The 26,358-nt window shown below is 40.4% G+C and overlaps 1 protein-coding gene across 1 annotated transcript in view; it reads right to left on the minus strand.

Annotated features, from left to right (window-relative positions):
- Positions 1–26,358, minus strand: part of celf4 (CUGBP, Elav-like family member 4) — a 1,291,869-nt gene that overhangs the window by 370,595 nt on the left and 894,916 nt on the right. Inside the window, exon 4 of the mRNA XM_078551435.1 lies at positions 13,753–13,881. Within this exon, the coding sequence (XP_078407561.1) occupies positions 13,753–13,881 (129 nt within the window). The remainder of the gene's footprint in view (positions 1–13,752; positions 13,882–26,358) is intronic.

The raw sequence follows: 26,358 nt of genomic DNA on the forward strand, positions 1-26,358 counted from the left end.
TCTACCTTTATTCGCTGTAAGGCAGCAAGCACCTCCTCCTCTTTAATCTCTATATGTTCCATGAAACTACTGCTTGTTTCCCCTCCTTCCTTATACACTATGCCAGTTTCCTGAGTAAATACTGATGCAAAAAAACTGTTTAAGATCTCCCCCATCTCATGAGGCTCCACACATAGACGACCACTCTGATCTTCAAGGGGACCAATTGTGTCCCTTACTATCCTTTTACTCTTTTAAGAATAAATTAGATAGATACATGGATGGGAGACGTCTAGAGGGTTATGGACGACGTGCAGCTCAATGGGACTAGCGGAATAATATTTCGGCACAGACTAGAAGGGTTGAATGGCCTGTTTTCTGTTCTGTAGCGTTCTATGGTTCTATGGTTCTATGTCCTAACTCACACCAAGTCCAGTTCATCCTTTGCCCCTGTGTTCTCTGACCTATATTAACTCATGGCGAACCAATGCCTCAATTTTAAAATTCTTATTCTTGTTTTTGAATTCCTCCCTGGCCTCTCCCCTCCCTATCTTTGTAATCTCCTTCAGCCCCACAACTCTCTGAGACATCTGCACTGCTCTAATTTTGACCTCTTGAACAATCCAGATTTTAATTGCTCCATCATTGTCTGTGCCTTCAGCTACCAAGACCCTGAGCCTGGGGACTCCCTCCCTACCTCATCTTTTATCCTTTAAGATGTGCCTTAAGATCTATCTCTTTGATCCAGTTTTTGATCATCTATCCATATGGCCTGGGGTTTGCAGTGGTAATGATGGCGAAGTTGGCAGTGTTCGTATTCATTATTCCAGTGGAACTAACAGAAGTTTCAGAAGCCCACAGATGAGTAGCAGAACAGGGAAATTCAGAACCTGCTGTCTGTGATTCTATGCTTCTTCAGAGGTTGTAAGAATCTTTTAAAAAGTTACATCTTATTAAATGAGGCCTAACAGGTTTTTAATGCCATACTAGATTCACCACCACCTTCTCAACAACAGCAGCAACTTAGGTTAATATAGCACCTTTAACATAATAAACACCCCATAGCAATTCACAGGAGCATTTTAAAACAAAGTATGGCATTGAGCCACATAAGGAGATATTGGGAAGAATTTTCCAGTCGGCAAGTGGGGGCGGGGCCCGCTCGCCGACGCATAATATGACGCACGGTGACGTCGGGCATGTGTCCCGACGTCACCATGTGTCATTTAGATTGTCAGTTCGGTGGGGATGCAGCTGCATCGGCTGCACACCCACTGAACTGTCAAAGGCTTGTTAAGGCCATTAAGAAAATAATTAAAGTTGTTAAGAATGCTGCCTGTCCAACCTTAAGGTTGGCGGGCAAGCGAAGAGCCCAGGCAGCCTTCGCGTTTTTCATGAAACCTTATCCACGGGCAGGATGAGGTTTCATGAAAGGTTTATTAATTAAATAAAAAATTTTAAAAAAAATTAATGGACATGTCCCAGCTCATGTGACAGTTTCATGTGAGGGGACATGTCCTTAAAATTTCTTTTTCTTTAATTAAATTTTTCATAACTTAAAACTAATCTTCCTAAGGCAGCTCCGTGTCTCAGGGAGATTTCTGCGCTCTTTCACGCAGATGTGCGAAAGACTGTAGGCCCCGGCTCAGGGAATCCACCTCCCACCCCCACCTTGCCCGCACAGGGAGCGCTCAGCGCTTTCGGGTGTGCGTCATATTGGGCAGGCCTTAATTGGCCCGCCCAGGGAAAATGGCGGCGCGCACCCGATCGGGGGCGCCGATCGGGTTTGCGCTCGCTCCTGCCCGCCCCAGCACAACCCCCCTAACAGGGGGAAAATTCAGCTCATGATATGTTTAAAGTCAGGTGACCAAAAGCTTCGTTAAAGAGGTAGGTTTAGTGTCTTAAAGGAGGAAAGCGAGGTACAGAGGCAGAAAGGTTTAGGGAAGGTATTCCAGAGTTTGGAGCCTAGGCTACTAAAGGCACAGCTACCAATGATGGCACAATTATAATTGGTGATACATAAGAGGCCAGAATTAGAGGAGCACAGCTATTTTGGAGGGCTGTGGGCTGCAGGAGATTACAGAGATAGGAAGTGTCAAGGCCTTGGAGGGATTTGAAAACAAGCGTGAGAATTTTAGAATCAAGATATCACTTGGCCGGGACTCAATGTAAATCAGAGAGCACAGGGGTGATGGGGGACTTGCTGTGAGTTAAGACACAGACAGCTGAGTTTTGGGTTACCTTAGGTTAACAGAAGGTAGAATAAGGAAGACCAGCCATGATTGCATTGGAATAGTTGAGTCTAGAGGTAATAAATGCATGAAAGAGGGTTTTAGCTGAGACAGAGATGAGGTGAGACAGTAGCGAAGGCAGCTGATGTTACAGAGGTGGAAACACGGGGTCTTAGTGATTACATGAATATGAGGCTGGAAGTTCATATTGGGATCAAATGCAACATCAAGGTTGTGAACAAACTGGCTTAATCTCAGAATGTTGCAAGGTAGAACTAGTAGTTAGGGAACAGAGTTTGGAGCAGGAACCAAAAACATTGGCATCAGTCTTCCAAATATTTAATCAGCGAAAATTTCTGCTTATCCTGTACTGGATAACAAATAGAACAGTCTGATAATTTAGCAACAGCAGAGGGGTCGAGAGATGTGGGTAGTGAGATAGAGCTGAGTGCCATCAGCGTGTATATGTAAACTAATGCTGTGTCTTTGGATGATGTCATTAAGGGGAAGTATACAGATGAGAAATAAAAAGGGGCAAAGGATAGATCCTTGGGAGACACCAGTGGCAATTGTGAAGGAGCAGGAAGAGAAGTCATCGCAAGTAATTCTCTGGAGGCGAGTAGACAGGAACCAGGTGAGAGCAGTCCCACCCAGGTGGACGACAGTGGAGAGGTGTTGGAGGTGGATAGTGTGGTCAACAGTGTCAAGGATGAGGACGAAAAGTTACTGTTGTCACAGTCACATTGGATGTCATTTGTGACTTTGATAAGAGCCATTTTGGTACTGTGGAAGGTGCGGAAACCTGATTGGAAGGATTCATACATGGAGTTCCAGGAAAGATGGGAATGGATTTGGGAAGTGACAACAAGTTTAAGGGCTTTGGAGAGGAAAGGGAGGCTGAAGATGGGATGATGGTTTGTGAGGGCAGCGTGGCCAAGGGTTGGTTTATTGAGGCGAGGCGTGAACACGGCAGATTTAAAGGAAAGAGGGTGGATATCTGAAGATAGGGTACCAATTAGAGTATTGGTTAACATGGGGGATGGGAGGGCAAGCTGGGTGATCAGCAGTTTAGTAGGCATAAGATTGAGGTAACAGGAGGTGGGTCTCAAAGGTAATTATGGATGGGCAATAAATGCTGGCCTTGTCAGTGATGCTCACATCCTGTGGACGAAGAAAAAATGAGTAAATAATTAGGGCTAAACACTCTCACTGTCCTGAAAAGCTAATGCTATATTTGTGGGATGTCAAATTTCTGCATTGCGACAAAAAAATTTCACATTTAAAAAAAAATATATTTTTAAAGTTTATATTTATTTTAGCTACTATCCGAATCCAACCATGTTTCAATACCTGAAGTTTTAAATTCAAAGTGAAGGATAAAGTACTTTTAACTCCCTGATTTCCTGTCAATAAGAATACCCCAATGCGATTGGCTGCTTATCCTGTTTACTGACATCACTGCTGCTGCATGCTTGGAGACCTACTTGACTTGGCACCAGATTTAAGCTGCTGTCAGGTAAGGGGAAATCCAAGCTACAGGGATCGCTAGACCTTTGTGGGTAGTAATCTTCAAGGTCAGTGGTGAGTGCCATTGCTTCGTCAAGTCCAGGCAATATTTCTTTATGTGGCCCAGAGCCAAATTTTGTTTTGTAATGCTCCTGTGAAGCACCTTGGGGCATTCTACTACAGTAAGGATGTTATATAAATACAATTTTTTGTGATAATAACAATAGGTCAACTTTTAAATTTTGCTGTCAGTCCAGAATATGACAGACCCATAGATGATTTTATGTGAAAGCTCAAGGCACACTACTTTCTTGGCAAGAATCACAGGAACTTGCGAGTGTGCTGCTGAGCATAACTTTAAATTCTACGATTTCCTTGAATTTCTGCAGAACTTCTCTCGCTCATTCACAAGCTTTGGTGCAAATGGCATAAATGCCACTTACACTGTTTTTTCGAGGTTTCCATGCTTTTCCATTGAAGTTACGGTGGATGAATGGGAGAAGCCCAAAAAAAAAACACATCCCATAATTTTAAAATTAATCTCTCAGCTAGAAGTCCTAAGGCTTGCCTTAAGGCCTAACTGGAAATTTCTAGTGACGGAGATTTGACAAGCTGGACAGCCACCTGCTCCAGCATCACCAGCCGTTGTGATTGAAAAATGTCTCCATGGAGAGCAATGTTCTTCAACTCTGCCCCAATGTCAGAACAGTACACTCTTGTGTATCCTTGTGAATTTTTCTATTTCCACACTAATTGTCCTCATGGCCTCTCTGACGAATATTATCAGCATCAATAAGGAAGTTTACTGAGATAGTCTAAACGCATTTAGGGCCTGTACAGCAGTAGAAAGAGGAAACTTTCATCCTTTCAATCCAGACTGGCTAAAATATCTTGGGTGAAAGCCACAGTGTAATTTACTCTGACCATAAATATTTTTGAAGGCATTTTTATAGCACAGTTTGGTATTTCTTTGGTGGCTGTTGTTAACTTCTAGTTACTTAAAGAGCTACCGTAGATCCTTGGGATGAGTGGTATCAGTGAATTCATGCCACAAGCATTTCGACACAATACATAGTACTAATCACGCAAAGGTTAAAGGAATGTTGCAATACGATATTGTATTCACTTTTCAATTTGTGAATACATCGTAAAGAGATATTACTTCATTTATGCTCAATGAAAGATAGAATTTAATACTGTCACCTGAAATTCCAATTTACAACACTGAGTCACATTATATTCTGGAACTGAACAGACCAACTAGTAATAGATATAACATACATTGTGACTAACTGGACAATGGAATAATCACCAGCATTTTCAATTACAAGAATGCCCTTTGAAGTTGACAGTGGCAAGGGGAGCAATCATCAGAATATGCCTGTATTATCCTAAAATGATGGTCAACAAACTGATTGAAGCATTTAACTATCTCTTTTCCCCTTAATCACCTTTATGTTTCCTATTTTATCTGGAACTTGATGAAGCCTACAATAGTGGACAAATATGAAACACTGGGAAGGTTTCTTCAGCCTTTCTTTGAGATTTTCTATATTCACTGAGTCTAGGGTATGTGGCAGCTACAATTCTATGATAAAGGACTAATAACTCAAGCAGTTGTGTCATTCACTTTCGAGCAGAACGTCACAAAGCTGGAGTTTTGCCTATCTTGCTCATGTTGGTGCTGTGAGTTTCTCCGGATCACTAGAGGGAGTACAGTGTACCATTTTGGCATTGTAATTTAAGAGAACAAAGTTCCATATGAAAATTAACAAGCATGGAGAAAACCATCCTTCTCTGCTCTGCCCTTCAAGCTAAAAGATTCTTAAAGGACAAAAAAGCAACAAAAAAAAAGCAATTCAAAGGAAAAACAAAGGCATCAAAAGTACAATGGATGCTGGACTCACTCTCATCTTGGACAGAAGTGTGAGATTCATTATGGTGTCCATTTTATTTTCAATTCATTGATTTGTGGACCACAAGTCTGATTCAAATGAAAAAGCTCTTTGACTATTTTTGATTGCATTCTTCCAGAAAACCAAACCAAGTAATTTCCCATTTAAGCATTTAACTATTTGTTAAATTAGTCCAGTGTCCTGTTATCAATCACTCTTTTAGCAAATCTGTCCTGATGTTAATTAGCTCATGGTCCCTATTTTAAAATTGCCATTCACTACTTTGAATTACTGTCTTTTTGCCTGACTGTTTCAGTGCATCTGAAAATACTTTTCCTGTCTTATTTTATATGCTTTACAATATTCGAGGTGCAGAGCTCTAGCTTGTCTAGCTGTTCCAAGTAGCTCATCTTTTGGACATTGGGGTTCAGCCCCATTATTCTGCTCCGTATCACCTCTAATTACATCTTATGTCACAAATGAGTAAAGTACTGTACAGTTTTAGCTTAACTTTTGAAGATGTCAACTGGTTTGGTAATCCAGAATTCTATTTACTTTGTTTGCCTGATGCTAATTGGACATGGTAAGCAATGGTAATCAACTGCCCTTAGGTCTCTTTCAACATTCCAATGCAAATTCCAACTCATCTGTTCTGGGGTTTTATTTGAACCAGATTCTTGAGCCCTCCTGGAATCTTTGATTCATTAATGTTAAATGTCCATAGAACATAAAAAAATCATATTTTCGATGTTAAATAGTATTTTGATAATGTCTTCCCTGGTACAAAGACAGCTCAGATAAGTATCTAATTAGCATATTTCAATTTGATAGGGGTCCCTCATGGGATTAATTTCAGGTCTTTTGCAGTTAAAATATTGGAAGAATTATTTTGGTGTTATGTTTTGCATCCAATGCTATGTAGCTTTCCAACTCTGTCTTGGCATCCTTACCTCTTTTTTGATCTGCCTCTGTATAATCTTGCACTCAGCCAAATGGTCACAATCCTCCTTCTTCCTACAGGCTTCGTAAGTCTTTCTTAATCTTTCTATTAATATCCCTGTTAATCCATACCAGAGTAAGTTTATTTACTTTACCCGAGCATTTAGGTATGCATTCGTCCTGCAAGCATAAGGTTTTTTGAAGGACGCCCATTTATGTTTAACAGATTTATTTTTATGTACTTCCTCCGTTTAGATACATTGATGCTTGGCTGTCTAAACTTATACACTTGGCTGAGATTATGTGGTCCCAAATCAGATGGTGCCACGGTCATTGCCTAACAATTCAGATATTTCTTGAATCACGTTTGGTCATGCACGAGTCTTGAAGTGAGCTGCCTCTCATTGGCTTCCTTGCACTGGGCAGATTTTCAACTTGCCACTTGGGCGTTACAAATCTCCAATCATTATAGAAACCATCTGATTTTCTTCAGAATGCCAGTTCTGTGCCCACTTGCCAAGTTGAAAATCTACCTCACTGCATCAAGAAGCAGCGGTGAATGACATTGATGAAATCTGAATCATTCTTGCTTGGTCATTCTCAGACTGGCTAATCCCCGATCAGTGTTTCTTTTTTTCACTCAATCTTCCATTAATAATAGAAAATGACAAGTTATGCTGCTTATTCTGAACCTTAGGTCTATAGCAAGCCCCCCAGTGAAGTGTCTCAGGATTGAGACTGCCAGCTTCCAGAGGTATTTTGTGTAATGGGTTCAGGTCCACAGTGGATTAGGCTGAGGCAGTCAAATCCCTCTATTCTGTCTGTCTTTTAACAACTATGAGAGAATGGACATTCACACATTTAACTGTATTGGAATAAAATACAGTTCTCCAGAAGTGAAGGTGCACTGATTTGAAAATGCCCATGAAACCAAAAGTAATATTGTTTACCAGTTGAAATTAAATAAACTTTCAACATAATCACTATATAGGATGTGATGCCTCGGCATGGTATACCCAATTAAGCATAGTAATAACTGCAGCAAAGTTATGCAACAAAATTACTTGCATTGGCATTAATTAGTGTTACATATTACTTTGCCTCAGCTCCAATCCCTGCCCCGCTTCAGTACATTTGGTTCATCTCACTGTAATGAAGCACTCCATCAAGTAATAATGGCATGTTGGGTCCCAACTGGCCTGTGGCCACAAGGTTGTGAAGGAAACACTTCACTATTTAGATCGCCATGCCAGTAACATGCTAGCAATTTTAATCTTGGCAGTTCAAGCTACATGACCTTGTTTCCTCTCTCATCTTTTTCTATATCGGTTCTTTGCCTCCTTTGTAGCAATTATGGTTTTATTTAGTGTGCAATGTATCTTTAAGAATGATACTTGTTAAGGAAGATCAAATGATCTGTAGTAACTAATAGGAGAGTAGCGCGGGCTACCTCAGCCGTCAGCGTAGAGAAACAGGTGGAGTTGAAAGCACACGTGTAGTTGTTGCTGAGTATATCGTAAATAAACTTAGGGGAGAGATTTCCCCTCGTCGGGTGGGCACGGCGGGCAGGCCCGGGAATGGCCATGAGACCGACCGCTGCCCGTGATCGGGCTCCAACCGCAATTTCATGCTGGCTGGCCAATTAGCGAGAGTGCGCGATGACGTCGGGACACTCACCCGACGTCATTGCGCACTATTTCACTCCCACCCGTGGGACGAAAAATTCTGCCCTTAATGTTTCCACCAAAAAAGTGCCTGCAGATTAACTTTATCATTAATAGTACAACTGGATCACCCTATAACAAACTGGCGATAAAGATAAAACAGGATTGAACAGAAGAAATCAAGTTAAAAAGAAATTGGTACTGTACCTCACCCAGTGATTGTAAGTAGCAAGCTCTGTTAGAATTGAAGGAGTTATCCTCTCTCAAAACACCACAATTTGGGAGAATTGATCCTTTTGAACCTGCCACAGACAATTGGTCTCAATACATGGAACACTTCACATTCTTTTTTCAAGTGAATGCGATTATGAGGGAAGAAAAGAGGTGAGCAATCCTCTTGAGTGCTTGTGGGAGCAAAACCTATGGTTTGTTTCAAAGTTTGACAGCACCCAGTGCCCCAGATATGAAGAATTTCAATGAATTGGTGGACATCGTGGAGGGTCACTTTCAACCCAAGTCTTCAGTCATGATGCAGAAGTTCAAGTTTAATTCATGAAATAGAGCCCCCGTTGAGACAATTGCATGCTCTGTGGCAAATGTGAAGCAACTCATGGAACATTCTGAGTTCAGAACGACACTGAACGAAATGCTCAGATATCGTTTTGTGTGTGGAGTGAGAGGATTATGTTCAGAAAAGATTATTGTCTGAGGTGAATTTGGATTTCAGGAATGCACTAGCGATAGTGCTGGCCATGGAAAGCGTAGTGAGAGATTCAAAAGCAATATAGGGTGTGAAAAATGGCACTGTCCTCCACATTGAGCAGGAAATATCAGCCGAAAGAGGCGTGAAAAAGTAAGGCTCCACCGAGAAGTAGGAAACAGCCCCCACCAGCCGAAGGATAAAGAAAAATAACTTAGCAGTGAAATTGAAGGATAATTTTAACCGAGGTGGAAACAATCAGTCTTTTAGTGATTGGTAGTTTAAAAAAATTGAATGCTACTATTGTCACAGAAATGGACATATGATGAGACAATGCAAGGAAAGATTCAAGCAGGCTTGTAAACAAAAGAAGCTGCCCAATGAAATCTACAATGTAGAAGAGCCTGGAATAACTAATTCAAACATTTACTCGTTGTTTAATGTGAAAGTTAGAAAGACAGAACCAATAGTTGTCTCAGTGAATGTAAATGGCAAACCTGTTAGAATGGAAGTGGACACGGGAGCTTCCACTAAAGCAATTGAGGGACATACCTTCAGATACTTGAATAATGGTGAACATCAATTAAGTTTAGAAGAAACAGCGGCCAAATTAAAAACATACATGTGTGAAGACATTCAAGTAAAAGGCATAAGCAGGGTAACTGTCCACTAAGAAAGCCAATCAGCAAAGCTACCAGTGTTGGTATTGAGAGGCAGAGGACCAAGCTTTCTAAGGTGAAACTGGCTAAGGGAAATCAACCTTGATTGGCCACTGAGATTCCAAAAGGAAGCTGGAAGTGTTCCTGTTTTGAAAAAGGAATGTGTAAGGACTTAGCAACCTGAAGAAACGCCGGCTGTCTTAAGCCAAACCCTGGAAGAACAGCAGAAGAAACTCGAAGAGACCCTGCTTGATGACAGAGTTTGAGACGAGGTGAGCAACCTTGAAAAGGAAAAAGAGAATCTGTTGAAAGACCTTCACAGACTACAAGATTCCCTCAGGTCAAAGTTTGTCCCTCTGGAAAAGTATGAAGAGGAACAGAAATAATTCAGCATTTCTCTGAGGAAACTGAACAATGAATTGGCAGAGAAGACACAACAATGTTCAATTTTACAGGAGGCAGCAAACAAATACAAAAAAGAGACAGAAGAGCTGAAGAATTAGCTAAATGAAGCCAAAGAGGCTTTGGAAGCAAAAGCTGCAGAATTTTCCAAGAAGCAGACAGATAATGAAATTTTGGGAGACTCAGCTACTGAGCTCAGACAAGTTGAGCTTGCATCTGAGAGAAGTCTGGCCAACAGTGAAGTCAAAAAGAAGGCCGAGATTAAAGTCTGTGCTAGAATGAAGAAGGCACGTAGAAAGGAGATACTGAAATATTAATAGGGCTTTAATTCTGGCAGCGTACAATACACTTTCGTACATAGGCCTGGCAATCAAATCGCAAACATCGATGCCCTTAATCATTTGCCTTTACGAGAAAATGATGAGCACGTCCCAGTTCCACAGGAACTTGTTTTACTGTTAAATTCCTTAGGATCCTCACCAGAGGTGCTCGACTGATCAGAGACTCGACAAGCCGGGACCCAGTCCTATCTCAGGTACGAGAACAAGTGCTGTATGGTTGGTCACAGGAGCCCATATCTGATTAAATGAAACTGTACTTCAACAGAAGACATGAAATAACCAGCCAGGATGGCATCTTATTGTGGGAAGCACAAGTGATAGTTCCTCCAAAGGGAAGGGAGCCACTTTTAATTGAACTACACAGTGCCCATTCTGGAATTTCCCAAATGAAGACCATAACACACAGCTATCTATGGTGGCCTGGGATGGATGGCGAAATAGAGAGTTTAGTAAAGCACTGTGTGCAATGTCAGTAACTGCAAAAGTTGCCAGTGACAGCTCCGTTACACCCATAGGAGTGGCCAGGTAGACCCTGGGCACGGTTACACATTGACTACATTGGACCTTTCCTGGGAACAATGCTTCTGCTCATTGTCGATTCCTATTCAAAATGGTTGGATGTATATGAGTTGAAATCACCAATGTCGGCCGCTACAGTTGAGAAACTAGTCAGAGTTTTGCCATTCACGGACTACCAGAAGAAGCTGTTTCCGATAACGGCACAGCATTTATGAGTGCTGAGTTTCAATGGTTTATCAGCCTCAACAGTATCACTCATGTGAAAACTGCACCATACCACCCTTCCTCAAATGGACTGGCTGAAAGGGCAGTTTAAACGTTCAAGGGAGGCATGAAAAAGCTAACTGGTGATTCCTTGGCAACCAAGCTAGCACACTTTCTTTTTTATTACAGGACTACCTCTCACACAACAACAGATGTCAGACCTGCAGAGTTATTGTTGAAACGCCATCTCAGGGCGAGATTGAGCTTAATAATACTGAATGTAGAGGGAAAGGTGGAATGGAGTCAGGGAAGCCAGAAAACTAGACACGACTGGCATAGTCTAGAGAGCAAATTTACCGTGGGAGAGCTGATATACATGAAAGATTTCGGGGAAGGACCAAAGTGGTTACCAGGTAAAATAAGTGTGGTGACCGGACCTCTATCTTACAAGTGGAGGTGGAAGGCCGGATCATCTGTAAACATGTGGACCATTTAAGAAAGAGAGAGACAAATCACCAAGATTTGGTTCCACCAGTGATCATTACCGGATCTGCATTTCCTGCCGAGGATACTCAACCCAGGACTGACATGTCTGATGTTCCCATAAGAGTTGAGGATACAGAACTGCAAGTGCCCACTGAAGCACCTGATGTTCAGGCAACTCCGGGAAAGGAGGTTCCTGACAAAGAATCTGAAGCTGTGGAGCTATGACGTTCTACACGTACCAGGAAACCACCTGAAAGAATGAAATGGTAAATTCCTTACCCAGTGTAAATATTATGTTGTATTGAAACATACATACTTGTAAATGTAATATGTATAGCTGAGTTAAAGGGGGAGGAATGTAGTAATTATGGTTTTATTTAGTGTGGAATGTACCTTTAAGGATAATACTTGTTAAGGATGTTAAACATGATCTGTAGGAACCAATAGGAGAGTAGTGAGGGCTAGCTCAGCAGTGAGTGCAAAGATAGAGTTGGAGTTGAAAGCACACGTGTAGTTGCTGCTGAGTATATTGTAAATAAGCTTAATGTTTCCACCCAAGAAGTGTCTGCAGATGAACTCTATCATTAATATTGCAACTCGGCCACCCTAAAACATCCTTCCTTCCCTCGGTCTCTCTCTCTCTCCTTCCCTTTTTACACTCCTCTTTCCAATGATCAGCTGTGCAACTTCAGGTCAGTTTCGTGTTGCTAGGCCTTACCTGCTTTTTCAAATTAATAGTTGATAGACAAACACGTGGAGAGAGAAAATGAATGAACAATGGAATTTATCTAGAGAAAAAAGGCACATCTTTAATATCAATGATTACTACATGTTTCCATTGGTTCATAAGAAGGGAAGATAGTAAAAATTGCAATTGTTTTTCTTTTTATTCCCAGGTTAGCTGCAGACTCATTCATGCCTTGAGATCTATCCATAGAATAATGGGTGGTAGGTAGAGTGGAGTTCCATGGCAGCAACATAATGCTAAGCTTCAGGTGATGTCATAAACCATAAAAATGCAAGGTGAGCACTCTATGTTAACTCACCATTTAAGATTGTGCTGCTAGTTTTAACTCCGGTCAATTATAATCATCTACATTAATTATCTATATTCTGTTAAAAATGTTATATGTTTGCTGAGATGCAGAATATCATTTTTTAAAATGGACCATCCTTCTTGTCACCATTATGCAACTTACTGAGACAAGTTCATACTACAAATCTTTGCCTCCAGCCCATTGTCCCCAAAACTCCTTAATTTAAAGGAGAATTGCCATTAGATTAAAATAATTTTGCGATTTAGTATAGCCGTTAGACAGATGCAAACTTATGAACTCTCCATTCAAACTAGACTGTACCAAGAAACTAAACTAATGTAAAAAGGGTTTCTTGCTAAAGAGCAACATTAGATAAAATGAGTAGTGGAATAGATTAGCCATGATCTATTTGAATGGTGGAATAGGCTTGAAGGGCTGAATGGCCTACTGCTGTTCTGATATATTTGTACTGATTGGTATGCTGCAGAGCCAGATTTCATTCTGTTGAGTTAGTAAAAACTGAGTTCAACTTCCCTCAGTTGGGGAAGGAAAAGTATCCACAAAGGTTCCTGCTCCTGATTGCTGTCCAGCTAGAAAGAGTACATGTGAGAGTACTAGAGGGGGAAAGAATCAACCATGATGCCATGCATTGTTGAATAGCACACTATCAAGGCTCAGAATTAAAGAATGTCTATTTGAGTGTGGGGATGCTGTGGAGTCACATTCAAGTAGGAATCATCAACTTCAGGACAGGCCGAGAGGAAATTGGGAGGGGGGATGAAGAGAGTATGCCCATGGCCCAACAAATTGTTGAGAACTGCCAGGCTGTGACAGATAGAATGATTCAATGGTGACAGGCCCACGTCTTCACTCTACTGGATAATGGCCATGATACACTGTGAGTTGAATATGGTCCTTACGCATTGACTTTAAGCGTTAAAGCTTCCCTTATTTCCAAATAACAATGCCCCTTTGTATTTTTCTTTGCCTTTGAAAGAAGAATCCTGTCACAGACCAAAGATAATACAACAAAAAAAATTGTTTAAATGTTAAAAAGAATGGCGTTGTGTCATCATGTAACCCATCACTATGCTGAGGCCCAGTTTAAATCACATCCTGGTGTTTTAACCAAAAGAAAACTGTTAAGTTGCTAGAAGGCTCTTTATTACACTGAAGCGTTACCGTCTTACCTTTGCTATTTCCATCAGGCCCTCGAAGGATTGTGCATTCCTCAATGTTACCGAAAGCTTCAAATAGTCTGCGTACGTCCTCCTCTGACTGTTGTTTGTTCAGCATGCCCACAAACAATTTTCTGTCTTCTGGAACAAAAGTTAAAGGTGCTTACCAAATCCTTGCTGATTCATGCTATGTACATTTAGTAATATATCTGTATTTATTAAAAACAAAACAACCTGCATCTCCAAAATGTCTATATTGTACTCTTTAGTTATTCATTTTGTTTTGGAAAATATTACTTTTAAATGAAGATGGTTTTATGTATAGCCATATCAAATAATCTACAAACCTAGTGATTGCTCCATATAAATGTCAGGTTAATTATAAAAAAAAAGACATCCACTGCATCACACAAAAAAATTCACTGTTGAATACATTACAATGCTTGCATGTTACATTTTAAAATAGTTTGGTTAGAAGCATTTTAAGATTAAAGCAACATTTCTCTTGACTTGATACCAAGCTACGCACTTCTATTTGGAATTGAAGTTAGGCCTGATTGCAGTTAAATCCTTGCATTAGTGCGCCTTAAATTTGCAAAGGAAAATCCATCTCACTCATGCAGTTTCTGCTAATTCACTTAGTGCATCGGTTCACTTTTCCATTCTGTCTTAAGATGGCAGCAGTGCCCACATGAGCAGACAGGGAATGTAAAGACCGTAAAGGAGTAAAAGACCCTCCTTTATAATAATGGAGTTTTTTTTCCCCCCTTTCTTTAAAGCAAACTAACAGTCATATTTTCTTTACCACAAATTATTGCTGTCAAATTTCTCCCCTTCCTTGTTCTACTGATGACATTGACTCTTGAATGTGTACTGTACAGTGAGTGCCAGACACCCTTCTGGTATCTTGCCTAAGTAGCAATAATAGTCTGGATGAACCATTAGGAAACTACTCTACTGTATTTCATTGCAATTTGAAGCTTAGAACATTTAGAATTGGTCAGCTATAGTTTGTTATGCATTAAATATTCAAAGTGAAATGTTCACATCTTCAGTATTCACAGAATTTATTTGTATCTCAACAAATTCAAAATGTAAATGCATAAAGACACTGTGATATTTATGTTAGAGGGCACATTTCACAAGGTGAGATGAGACCAGGGAGTCAGAAGTCAGTGAATCTGATTTGCACAGCGATGCATTGGAAAATTGGCAGCACTGTGCATTGACCCCTGCACCCGATTCTCTGGCCTGTGCCGTGAGTGGATCTTTGAAACATTTATCCTTGGATGCAAGAATGTGACACATTTTATCCAAATTAACTGTTGCCTCAATAAAAACCCTTTTTCAATATTCATCTTTGCAAAAATAGATTGCATGAAATTGCTACCTCACGGCACAAACTTTCTGCTCCAGTGTACTTTGAACCCATTTATGTTACCTACCAATTTAAACAAACACAATTCCTTTCACTCAGATTTACAAATTAACCCAGAGTCACTTTATCAGATATACTCTCCTTCACCTCAACTCAACCACACAAATCCACTTACTGCAGGGAAATTAGAATTGGACAGAATACTTAAAGAAAAACACTGCATATACCCCTCACCACAGCTGGAGCTCTTTTAATGTGTATATGCCCTGCAGCTTATTTCAGTTAAATTACAGTAGTAAGAAGCCACATGCAATCAACTAAATTTGCATTAATGGTAATGAAGTGTAAATGAAACAGATGCAATTGAATAAAATAATGTAACAACACTGTAACAATTTTACAATAATGAATTAGTAACAGCTTCTGCATCAACATCGTTGAGCCTGATTTCTCCATCTCTGACATTGGTGCAAAGCCTAGCATTAATTGTTAATCAATTTTCAGTTGTAAAATACAAATTTGAGGAGAAATTAATTTTTTACAGATTCTTTATATATTTTGCTGTGAGTAATGTGCAACTAAAATATGTACTGTGACTATGACTCATAATGCGTAAATTCAGTGAAGTATTTATATGTCCAAAATCATTTTCCTATATTTCTGGCTGGAGACAGACAATTTAATAAGTAGTTTAAAAGAAAACATTTTTTTTTATATTCCTTCAGCCTTTCCTTCACCTTTATTTTTGTATTTGGTTTTGTGTTTCAACTGCCTTCAAATAAAGCAACAAATAAGAGAATTGAAGACCGGGGTGTTAAAGTGAGGATCGATTATAATGACCAATGTGACATTCTCCCCCACTGTCTATAGCTATAATCCTCTGAGGTGGATTCTCACCATGGTGTGAAGATAGCCTGCATGTTATAATCGCAGTTATTCCTCTATTTGATATAAAAGTTAGGCTTGTCATGTTTGAAAAGACATTGGAGATGAAGGTTTTGAAATTAACTTCTGTTAACCTAGCAACACAATGGTTATTGAAAATCTAATAGAAATGCATGCTTTTATCGAAAACAAAAATCTTAAACTTGTATTTATTACTTGCTTGCAATATTCATTTGTTTATGTTTTTCCCTTGTGCTCTAATCGGAGTTGAAGAAATAGAAAATGTTTTTGCTCTGTATTTTTCAATAGCAATAAACTCACACAAATTTGACACTGGTTAGCACTCAAGATGGAGCCACAGCTTCAATGATCCTGACTCTTTAGTATATTCCAATACTCTACTATAATACTGCTACTCCATGTCTTCCATTTATAGTTTTTCTAAAGAGCATTCTCAAATAAGTGCTCATTAAAACAGAAACCTTATACAACTTTGCACTACGGAGATATACCATTAGCATCGTGATTGAGGCTCCTAAGCTCATTTCAGTTGGACTCTCCTTTCCCAGCTAATGTCCATCCTCACTGGCTCAGGTATGCTCTATTGGCATCAGCAGTTCCCTAGTACTTGGCCAAATAGTCATTCCTCATGTGAGCTTAGACAGTGAGCACCACCAAACTATTTGACTTGAGCACCACCAGGCTAATTGACTATGAAGGGTATCACTGCCAATCTTGATCGGGCCTTAATTTGATGGGATATGTATTTTCAAGAAGTCACTGGAAAAGTGACTGACTGGAAAGAAAGAAACACCTTTCCTATTCAGTAATATATAATATATTATTGTTATAATTTCCGATGCACTGGTTTATAACAGCTAACAGTAAGGATACTCAGTATATAGTGAAAGTCAAAAGTATCTACCAAACCATAAGGTTTTTCCATTAATTATTTGTCCTTCCCTTAATTACTTGTCCAGCTTTTAATCAGTTGACTGTGGAAGTGTATTTTGTTAAACACTAGCAAAACAAAAATTCAGACAAATGGACACAAAAAATAGAATTGCCCTGAAACTGGAATAAGTGTCCACACATTAATATCACCACTTCTAGCTGGATTGGGTATGAAATTTCCCCAAATGATATTGTACTAACTATAGAATCAACTAATCAAGTGTTGGGTGTGGTGTGACCAGACCCAGTCCATCTTTGAGTAATCCTTTGAACTGATTTTCCCTTAAATTTCTCTCCTCTTGTTTCTTAACTAAAAGGCAACTAGCTGTTAATATGTGACCTATCATGATTTTCTTTCCCAACGTTTTTCTGGAGTACCACATAATTGCACAGAAGAGGCTGGGATTTATCACAGGTAAACATGGAGCCAGACCTTTGAACAATCTTGTGCAGCAGTACATTGGATTGCCAAAGTGCTACCATGCCACCATTGCACCATTTTGGTTTTGGACCTTGCTTGTGACATGATCTAATTTGAGAAACCAATAAACAGCTGCAAATATCTACAGCTAATTCAATAAAAGGGGAGAAAACCCTATTAGCAATTCCAATCTAAATACAAAGAGGCAGCTTGGAGAAAGCGTTTTTTTTCTGGATGGCAATTTGGGTCAACATTGATTATGCTATATTCATCACACACACACATACTGAGTGAATTCAAGTGTCAGATTGCCAGAGTAAAGACTCAGGTTGCCTGGAGTTTCAATGGAAAGTCAGATTAGGCCAGTTTCCCTCTGACAGGTTAAGTTTTAATTATCCCCATCCACCAATTGGCAATAAAGTAATTCCATACTAAATGTATAACAAGGCAGTAAGCAACATAGTGTAGAACTTTATTAAACAGAAGTAAAATTACTTGCAGGAACTAGGCATAAGACTCTGCGTTAGAAGTAGGTAAGCATATTTTCTATCTCTTCCTGTGCCCACTTCGCTGCAACATTCCTTCATGCATTTAGCTACTGTCAGTAAAAGATAATGAGCAACCACAGTGAACTTTACAGTGGACACCACAGCTCCAACCAGTAGGATATACAATCCCAGAGTTATGCTGCTGGGCTGTGCAGGAGCTATTCAACTGACGATTAGTCTTCAAAGGTTGCACTCTGTTCAAAACAAAATGCTGTGGGAGATAGACAAGCAGCTGGATACCTTTACTGACAGTGTTTCCCCTTACATCATCCAGACCCTCTAAGGGCTGCTAATTTATTTAGAAAAATGCAGCTTCTTATTTCAATAATAGAAGAGGTTTCAGATAGCTTGGAGTTAGCTATTTCCATTAGCAGAAAATAAAACAGGCCAAGTCGCATATCATCACTTACAGTTTTAGGAGGGTATTGTAAAACTATAATTTATTAGGAAATAATCATTTATGTATTTAATAGAAATTAATAGGAGCGACTCAATGCCCTCATAGGTAACAAATAAAGCAATAGTGGTGCAGTACTGAGCCATCCAGGGGAGGAAAACCCCTGGCTTTTAGAAAATGAACTGATTCCAGCAAAGTCATTCTTTGCATTAAGGGTATTAGCAACAAGATGCTGTGTCAATGGGCGAGTCAAAGGAATGTTAGTCAGACTTTGTACTGATAACTGCCCAGTGATGGAAAGAGCAGGAGTCTAATGTCTAGCATTGGAAGAGAGTGAGGGGAGTTCAGGGCCTAGCAGTGTGCAAATAGTATTGGGTCTAATGATGAACAAGGAGGGGCTAGAAAGGCATGTACCTAAACCTTGGTGAAAATGAGGGCGCCATGGAGTTAATTAAACTGAGAGTTAATGCATAAAAATGGGACAAAATAGCGGTAATGTTAGAATGGAGCAGAATTGCAGGCGGTGAGGGAACCAACAAGAAGGAAAAACGTACTTGACCTCATCCTCACCAATTTGCCTGCCACAGATGCATCTGTCCATGACAGTATCGGTAGGAGTGACCAGCGCACAGCCCTTGCAGAGACTAAGTCCTGTCTTCATATTGAGGATACCCTCCACCATGTTGTGTGGCATTACCATCACACTAAATGGGATAGATTTCAAACAGAATCTAGCAACTCAAGACTGGGCATCCATGAGGTGCTGTGAGTCATCAGCAGCAGCAGAATTGTACTCGAACACAATCTGTAACCTCATGGCCCGGCATATTCCCCACTCTACCATTACCACCAAGCCAGGGGATCAACCCTGGTTCAATAAAGAGTGCAGGAGGGCATGCCAGGAGCAGCACCAAGCACACCTAAAAATGAGGTGTCAACCTGGTGAAGCCACAACACAGGACTACTTGCATACCAAACAGCATAAGCAGCAAGTAAAAGACAGAGCTAAGAAATTTCACAACCAGTGGATCAAATCTAAGCTCTGCAGTCCTGCAACATCCAACAGTGAATAATGGTGGACAGTTAAACAGCTCATTGGAGGAGGAGGCTCCACAAGTATCCCCAACCTCAGTGATTGGGGAGCCCAGCACATCAGTTCAAAATTCAAGTTTGACCAATTTATTGAAGCTCTTTGAAGGAGCAATATGCGCTGTGGATAAAAGGGAGTGTGTAGGCAGGTTTACTTGGATTTCCAGAAGGCATTTGATAAGATGCCAATCAAAGGTTATTGCGGAAAATAAAAGCTCATGGTGTAGGGGGTAACATATTAGCATGGATAGAAGATCGACTGGCTGGCAGGAAACAGAGAGTGTGCATTAATGCGTATTTTTCTGATTGGCAGGATTGTAGGATCGAAATCCCCTCCAACTGAGAAATTTATGGAACAGAATTTCAAATCCACGGACATGTTTTGACCTCATGATTGGAACTATAAATTTCAAAAAGATAAGTTGCAGTCAGCGTTACAGGGCTGGGCAGCAAAACGTTAATTTGGACCTTTAGTGAAAACACAGTGACTCGTCAAAAGGGTTTGGACATTGACTAACGCGATGAAGAAGTCTGATTACCCAATACAATGACACAAAGGACACATTATCAATACAATATACTCAAGGATTATTCAACCTCCACAGACAATAGTACTGGAATAAGATCATTCAAACCCTCATTAACTTTGGAGCCAGGTGCTGTTACTGCGTTGTTACTGTGCCATCTCAAACAGCAGGAGAATTGCTCATACAATGAGAAATAATAATATTCATCTGGATACATCTTCCATGGAAAACCCAGTATTGTTTCAACCAGAAGCTGATGACATTTGACTGGACTTTGCATGGAATCAACTAAATGGACATTGGAACAACAGGAAATATGTTTTGACATGTCTGAGTTAAATTATTATAAAAGAAGAGCAGATCTGAGGTTTTGGGCTGCAGTTGGGAGAAGGATCAAGTTTGGTCACCTTGACTCAGGCCTACAGTCAACACCGGACAGACCAGCCGTGTTGGGGATTGTAAGTTTCAGCCAAATCATAGTGATATTGGTCTGAGGGTTTTGTGTAGGTTTGCGGTGAAAACCTGGTGTTTTTTGCTGGTACCTTATAACTTGTTTCAGCCATATCTTGGTGATATTGGTCTGAGGGATTTTTTAAATTAAGATTTCAGGACAGGACGCAGTGTTTTGCCTGTGTTTTTGTAAGTTTTAACTGAGCCGTGGTGACTTTGTGTGGGGTACTGGGAATAGGTTGTTTTAAATTTTGCGTTTTGTACTGTCGGGTAGTGGGTGATTCAATAAAGTGATTGTGAATTATCAGAAGAAACTCGCTGGTCCTTCTGTTCAAGCCATACAATTATGAAGTCCCTCAGGAGTGTCTGCTGGGGCCTCAACTTTTACAATGGCTTAGATGAGGGGTGTGAAGGCATGGTAGCTAAATTTTCAGATGACACAAAGATAGGTAGGAAAGTATGTTGTGAAGAGGACATAAGGATGTTGCAGACGGATATGGATAGCTTGAGTGGGCAAAAATCTGGCAGATGGGGTATAATAATAGGAAAATGTGAAGTTGTTCACTTTGGCAGGAAGAATAAAAATATTACTTAAATGGAGAATGGCTGCAGAATTCCGAGGTGCAGAGGGATCTAGGTGTCCTCGTGCATGAGTCACAAGACGTTAGTATGCAAGTATTGCAAGTAATTAAGAAGGCTAAGATTCTTTATCATGAGAGGAATTGAACAAATAAGTAAGGGTGTTATGGTTCAGTTATACAGGGCATTGTTGAGACCGCATCTCGAATATTGTGTGCAGTTTTGGTCTCCATATTTAAGGAAGGATGTAAATGCATTGGAGGCAGTTTTCAGGAGGTTTACTAGATTGATACCTGGAGTGAGCAGGTTGTCTTATGAGGAAAGGTTAGAAGACTAGGCAAGGAAATCAAAGCTTATCGGAGGTAGATGGGAATGTGGAATTTGAAAGAAAAATAGAACAGCCATGATCTTATTGAACGGTGGAGCAGGCTCAAGGGGCTAAATGGTCTACTCCTGTTCCTATTTTGTATGTTCATACATTTGTATGCACACAAGTGTCAGGCAATGACCATTTTCAACAAGAGGGAATCTAACCATCGCCCCTTGATGTTCAATCGCATCACCATCGCTGAATCCCCACTATCAATAACCTGGGAGTTATCTGACCAGAAACTGAACTGGACTAGCCATATAAATACTGTGGCTACAAGAACAGATCAGAGGCTAAGAATCCTGCGATGAATAACTCACCTCCTGACTCCCCAAAGCTTGTCCATCATTGACAATGCACAAGTCAGGAGTGTGATGGAATACTCTTCACTTGCTTGGATGAGTGTAGCACCAGCAACACTCAAGAAGCTTGACACCATCCAGGACAAAGCAGCCCATATGACTGGCACCCCACCCACAAACACTCACTCCATCCACCACCGATGCACAGTGGCAGCAGTGTCTACCATCTACAAGATGTACTGGAGGAACTCACCAAGCTCCTTAGACAGCACCTTCCAAATCCATGACCACTACCATCTAGAAGGACAAGGGCAGCGGATACATGGGAACACAACCACCTGGAAGTTCCTCTCCAAGCCACTCACCATCCTGAATTGGAAATATATTGCCATTCCTTCACTGTCCCTGGGTCAAAATGCTGGAATTTCCTCTCTAACAGCACTGTGGGTGTACCTACACCACATGGACTGCAGCGGTTCAAGAAGGCAGCTCACCACCACCTTCTCAAGGGCAATTAGGGGTGGGCAATAAATACTGACCTAGCCATTGACGCCCACATTCCATGAATGAATAAAAAAAAGTAGAACCAGGTAGCAATAGAAAAATTACAGCTGATAAACATCAAAGTTTTATTGTGGTAACCTCGCCTAATTTGCATGTCTAACCTGCTGGGTTGCTGAGGTATTTGGAATAAAGTTTTCCCTCAAACAAAAGTGCTTTTGTGCTACATTCTGCAAGTCGGTTTTTCTAAATGATTGCAACTTATGACTGTTATAGGAAAAAGGGGACAGATAAGTCCAGTGACTTTCATTGGTGTAAATCATTTAGTAATATTTTATCTGATAATGGGAGCAGACCAATTACCAGAGCAGATTGACAATAATGACATTTACTGCTGTGTACAGCAACTTCATCAGTTTTCTAAATGTTCCAGTAAGACATTTGGCAAAATGTGTAAAAAAACAATTAAAACTATTTATTACAGATGCCATTTACTCTCATGACAATTAAAAAAAGGGAAAGACTGCTACAAATAGCCAGATTTGTCTTTTGATTTGACTATAAAATATATGTAGGTGGAGTAGTCATCCCTTGACTAAAGGTGTTACAAGAACTGCAATTCTTTAGATCACATAAGTAAGCAGAATTGTTGTCCAGACATTTGGAACCTAGCCTTGTCTGTTGATTGTACAATTTGCATGTAGCATTTGTCTGTCTTGGTGGGGAATGTAAGAGATTTCTAATAGCACAGGTCTACTAGCTCAGATCAAATTAATTATACCTGGGAAAGATGTCCCAGGCATGGTTTATGCTGATCTAATGACCTCAACATTGGTAAATGTGTTCAGCTTTTTTTGAAGGAAAATATCATCATACAGAAATCTAGTTGAAAGTCAACTCAGTTGACACAGGGCACTACATACGAACATATGAATTAGGAGCAGGAGTAGGCCACTCGGCCCCTCGAGCCTGCCCCGCCATTCAATGAGATCATGGCTGATCTGATTGTAACCTCCACTCATTTACCTTCAAGTGGGATAAAAAGTGAGGTAAGCTAGGAAGTTGTGATTCGGTGATACTAAATTGAATGATTAAAGATTAAAGAGTATTCGAGGAGGAGAAAAATAACTAGGGAAGGTAAGTCCACAACATTGATGCTTTGGAAAAGAATGAATTAGAGTAGTTAGACTGTCTTGGTTTCAACACATTGAAAAGGAAGAGAGCAGAATACCTTAGAATGCACATGTCTATAGAATTCTGGCATTTAAGGACAGTGCTGGAATTAAAAAGCAAATGCTGAGCTTGATTGAAGACTATCATTTGATGTTATCACAAAAGAACACTGGATCTCAATACTTGTCCACTCTGAATCACTTGATTCTTAGAAAAAAAATGAAGTTTTTTTCTGGTTGTTTTCTGAGCTGTCAATAACAATAATTGAAATGTTCCATGACAGCTTGCTGCCCTAGCATAATCTTTTATCATCTTCATAACATCTATCCCAGCTACCAGACTGTGTCCATAACTGAAAAGACATTAACTGCCTCAAATTAATCCATGTGATTAAAATGAGAATCACAAAAGACAAAGGTCTCTCGCTCTGATGAAACTTGCCGTCAGTTAATCCCTCTTTACCATGCTTAAAAATTCCATTTCCTTCTTTGAAATGGAATTATATGTCATCTAATTTAAATTCCAGATTCAATATCTCCTGCACCTTCTCCCCTCACAATCTCTGATTACATTCTTCATTACTTTTATTGTGGCTGCCTCGGCAACTTTCCTGATTGCATTAAAATTCAGTAGCACTTCAACTTTCCCCCTCTTTGGGTTTATTACTGTACTAATTTCCTTTCACATCCTTGCTCAATTTTAAATTAATGCAAAATGCCACCAGCACATTGTGAAAACTGGCCCTCCCCGCTGCCATCAAAAGCCTGAATTGTGCAAGAACAATGAATAGGTTAGATTGGCACATGAACACCCACAAAAAAATTATGCAGAATTAATTTTTTCCAAGGTTCTTAACATTTGCAAAATTACATTTTCTTTTTACTATACTTCTGAAAAGATTAATTCAATAGGTTCCTTCGACTTTCTTTTGTGGAATGCATGCCTTTCTTTTACATTATTTTACAATATTAATGCATTTTTCTGCAGGTAAGGTTTATGCTTAGAATATTTTCTGGGAAAACTATCAAATTATATTCAGCCTAGACATTGTGATTCTCTATCAGATGCTTAGTGCTCCTTTTACCTGATTGAGGGCTTGAACTTTGTAGAGTTTCTATTCTATTACCATCAATATTAAAAACTTTTGATGCAATGAGTAATAGAATTGTGTTAGCAGGTAAGGCCATTGAAGTGGATAGTATAAATAGGTTTCGCAGAATCACCGAATCAAAGAAGGAGGGCATTTGGCCCATCGTGTCTGCACTGGCTCTCCAAATGAGCAATTCACCTAGTGTCATTCTCCTGCCTTCTCCCCATAACCCTGCACATTCTTTCTTTTCAAATAACAGTCTAATTCCCTTCTGAATGCTTCAATTGAACCTCCCTCCACCACACTCTCAGGCAGTGCATTCCAGATCCTCACAACTTGCTGCATGAAAAAGTTTTTCCTCATATCACTTTTACTTCTTTTACTAATTACTTTGTCTGTGCTCTCTCATTCTCGATCCTTTCATGAATAGGAACAGGTTCTCCCTATCTACTCTGTCCAGACCCCTCATGATTTTGATTACCTCTATCAAATCTCATCTTAGCCTCCTTTTCTGTAAGGAAAACAGTCCTAACTTCTCCAATCTATCTTCATAACTGAAGTTCCTCATCCCTGGCACCATTCTCGTGAATCTTTCTTGCACTCTCTCTAATACCTTCACATCCTTCCTGAAATATGGCACCCAGAACTGGATGTACTCTAGCTGATGGCGAGCTAGTTCAACATAATCCCCTTGCTCTTATGATATGCTTTATTAACTGCTCCTTCAACCAGTTATGCCACCTTCAGTGACTTATGCGCATATACACCCAGGCCCCTCTGCTCCTTTAGAGTTGTACCCTTTATTTTATATTGCCTCTCCAAGTTCTTCCCATCAAAATGAATTATTTCACATTTATCTGCATTGACCTTCATCTGCCACCTGTCTGCCCATTCTATCAACTTGTCTATGGGCAGGATTTTCGGCTCAGCGTGTGGGCGCACACCTGACACACGTGAGCGTGAAATAGCGCGCAATAACATCGGGTGGGTGTTCTGACATCATCGCACACTTACGTAATATTTTGGTTGGCGGGCACGAGCGAGAATCGGCAGCGTGCCCGCCGACAATTAAGAGGCCTATTAAGGCCCTTAATCAATTAATGAAAAGCTATTTTTCGCTGCCCTGCCAACCTTACAGTTGTCAGGCAGGCAAATCAGCCTTTGGATTTTTTAGGAAACCTCATCCATAGGCGGGATGAGGTTTCCACAATTAAATTTTTAAAAAAAATGTTTCGACATAATTTTTATTCCAGTGATGTTCCTATGAGTGAGTCCTATGAGGGGACTTTTTTTAGTTTTAAGGTCTTTATTTTTAATTATACAATTCTTCAGCTTGTTGAGGCAGCTCCCTGCCTTCAGGGAGCTTTCAGCGCATTCTCCCCCGCCCATGTGCAGACTTTTGTGCACGCCCTCCTCCTACCCCCACCCTGGCAGCGCTCAGCTTCTCTACGCGCCTTTCACGCTGGCTGGCTGTTAATTGGCTAGCCAGCGTGAAATCGCAGTCGGGGGCCACTCACGGGCGGTGGGCCATTTCACAACCGCCCCCAGGCCCGCCCACCCGACGACCCGAAAATCCTGCCCTATGTCCTTTTGAAGTTCTACGCTATCCTCCTCACAGTTCACAATGCTTCCAAGCTTTGCATCATTAGCAGACTTTGAAATTGTGCCCCATGCACCAAAATTTAGGTCATTAATATATATTAGGAAAAACAAGGGTCCCAACCCTGAACCCTGGGGAACTCCACTGCAAACCTTCCTCCAGTATGAGAAACATCCATTAAGTACTTATCTATGTTTTCTGTCACTCGGCCAATTCCGTACCTATGTTGCTACTGTCCCTTTTATTCCATGAGCTGTAACTTTGCACACAAGTCTGTTGTGGGGCACTGTATCAAATGCCTTTTGGAAGTCCATGTACCATCACATCAACAGCATTGTCCTCATCAACCCTCTC

Source organism: Cetorhinus maximus, chromosome 1 (assembly GCF_964194155.1).
Source record: "Cetorhinus maximus chromosome 1, sCetMax3.hap1.1, whole genome shotgun sequence".
Taxonomy (NCBI): Eukaryota; Metazoa; Chordata; class Chondrichthyes; order Lamniformes; family Cetorhinidae; genus Cetorhinus; species Cetorhinus maximus.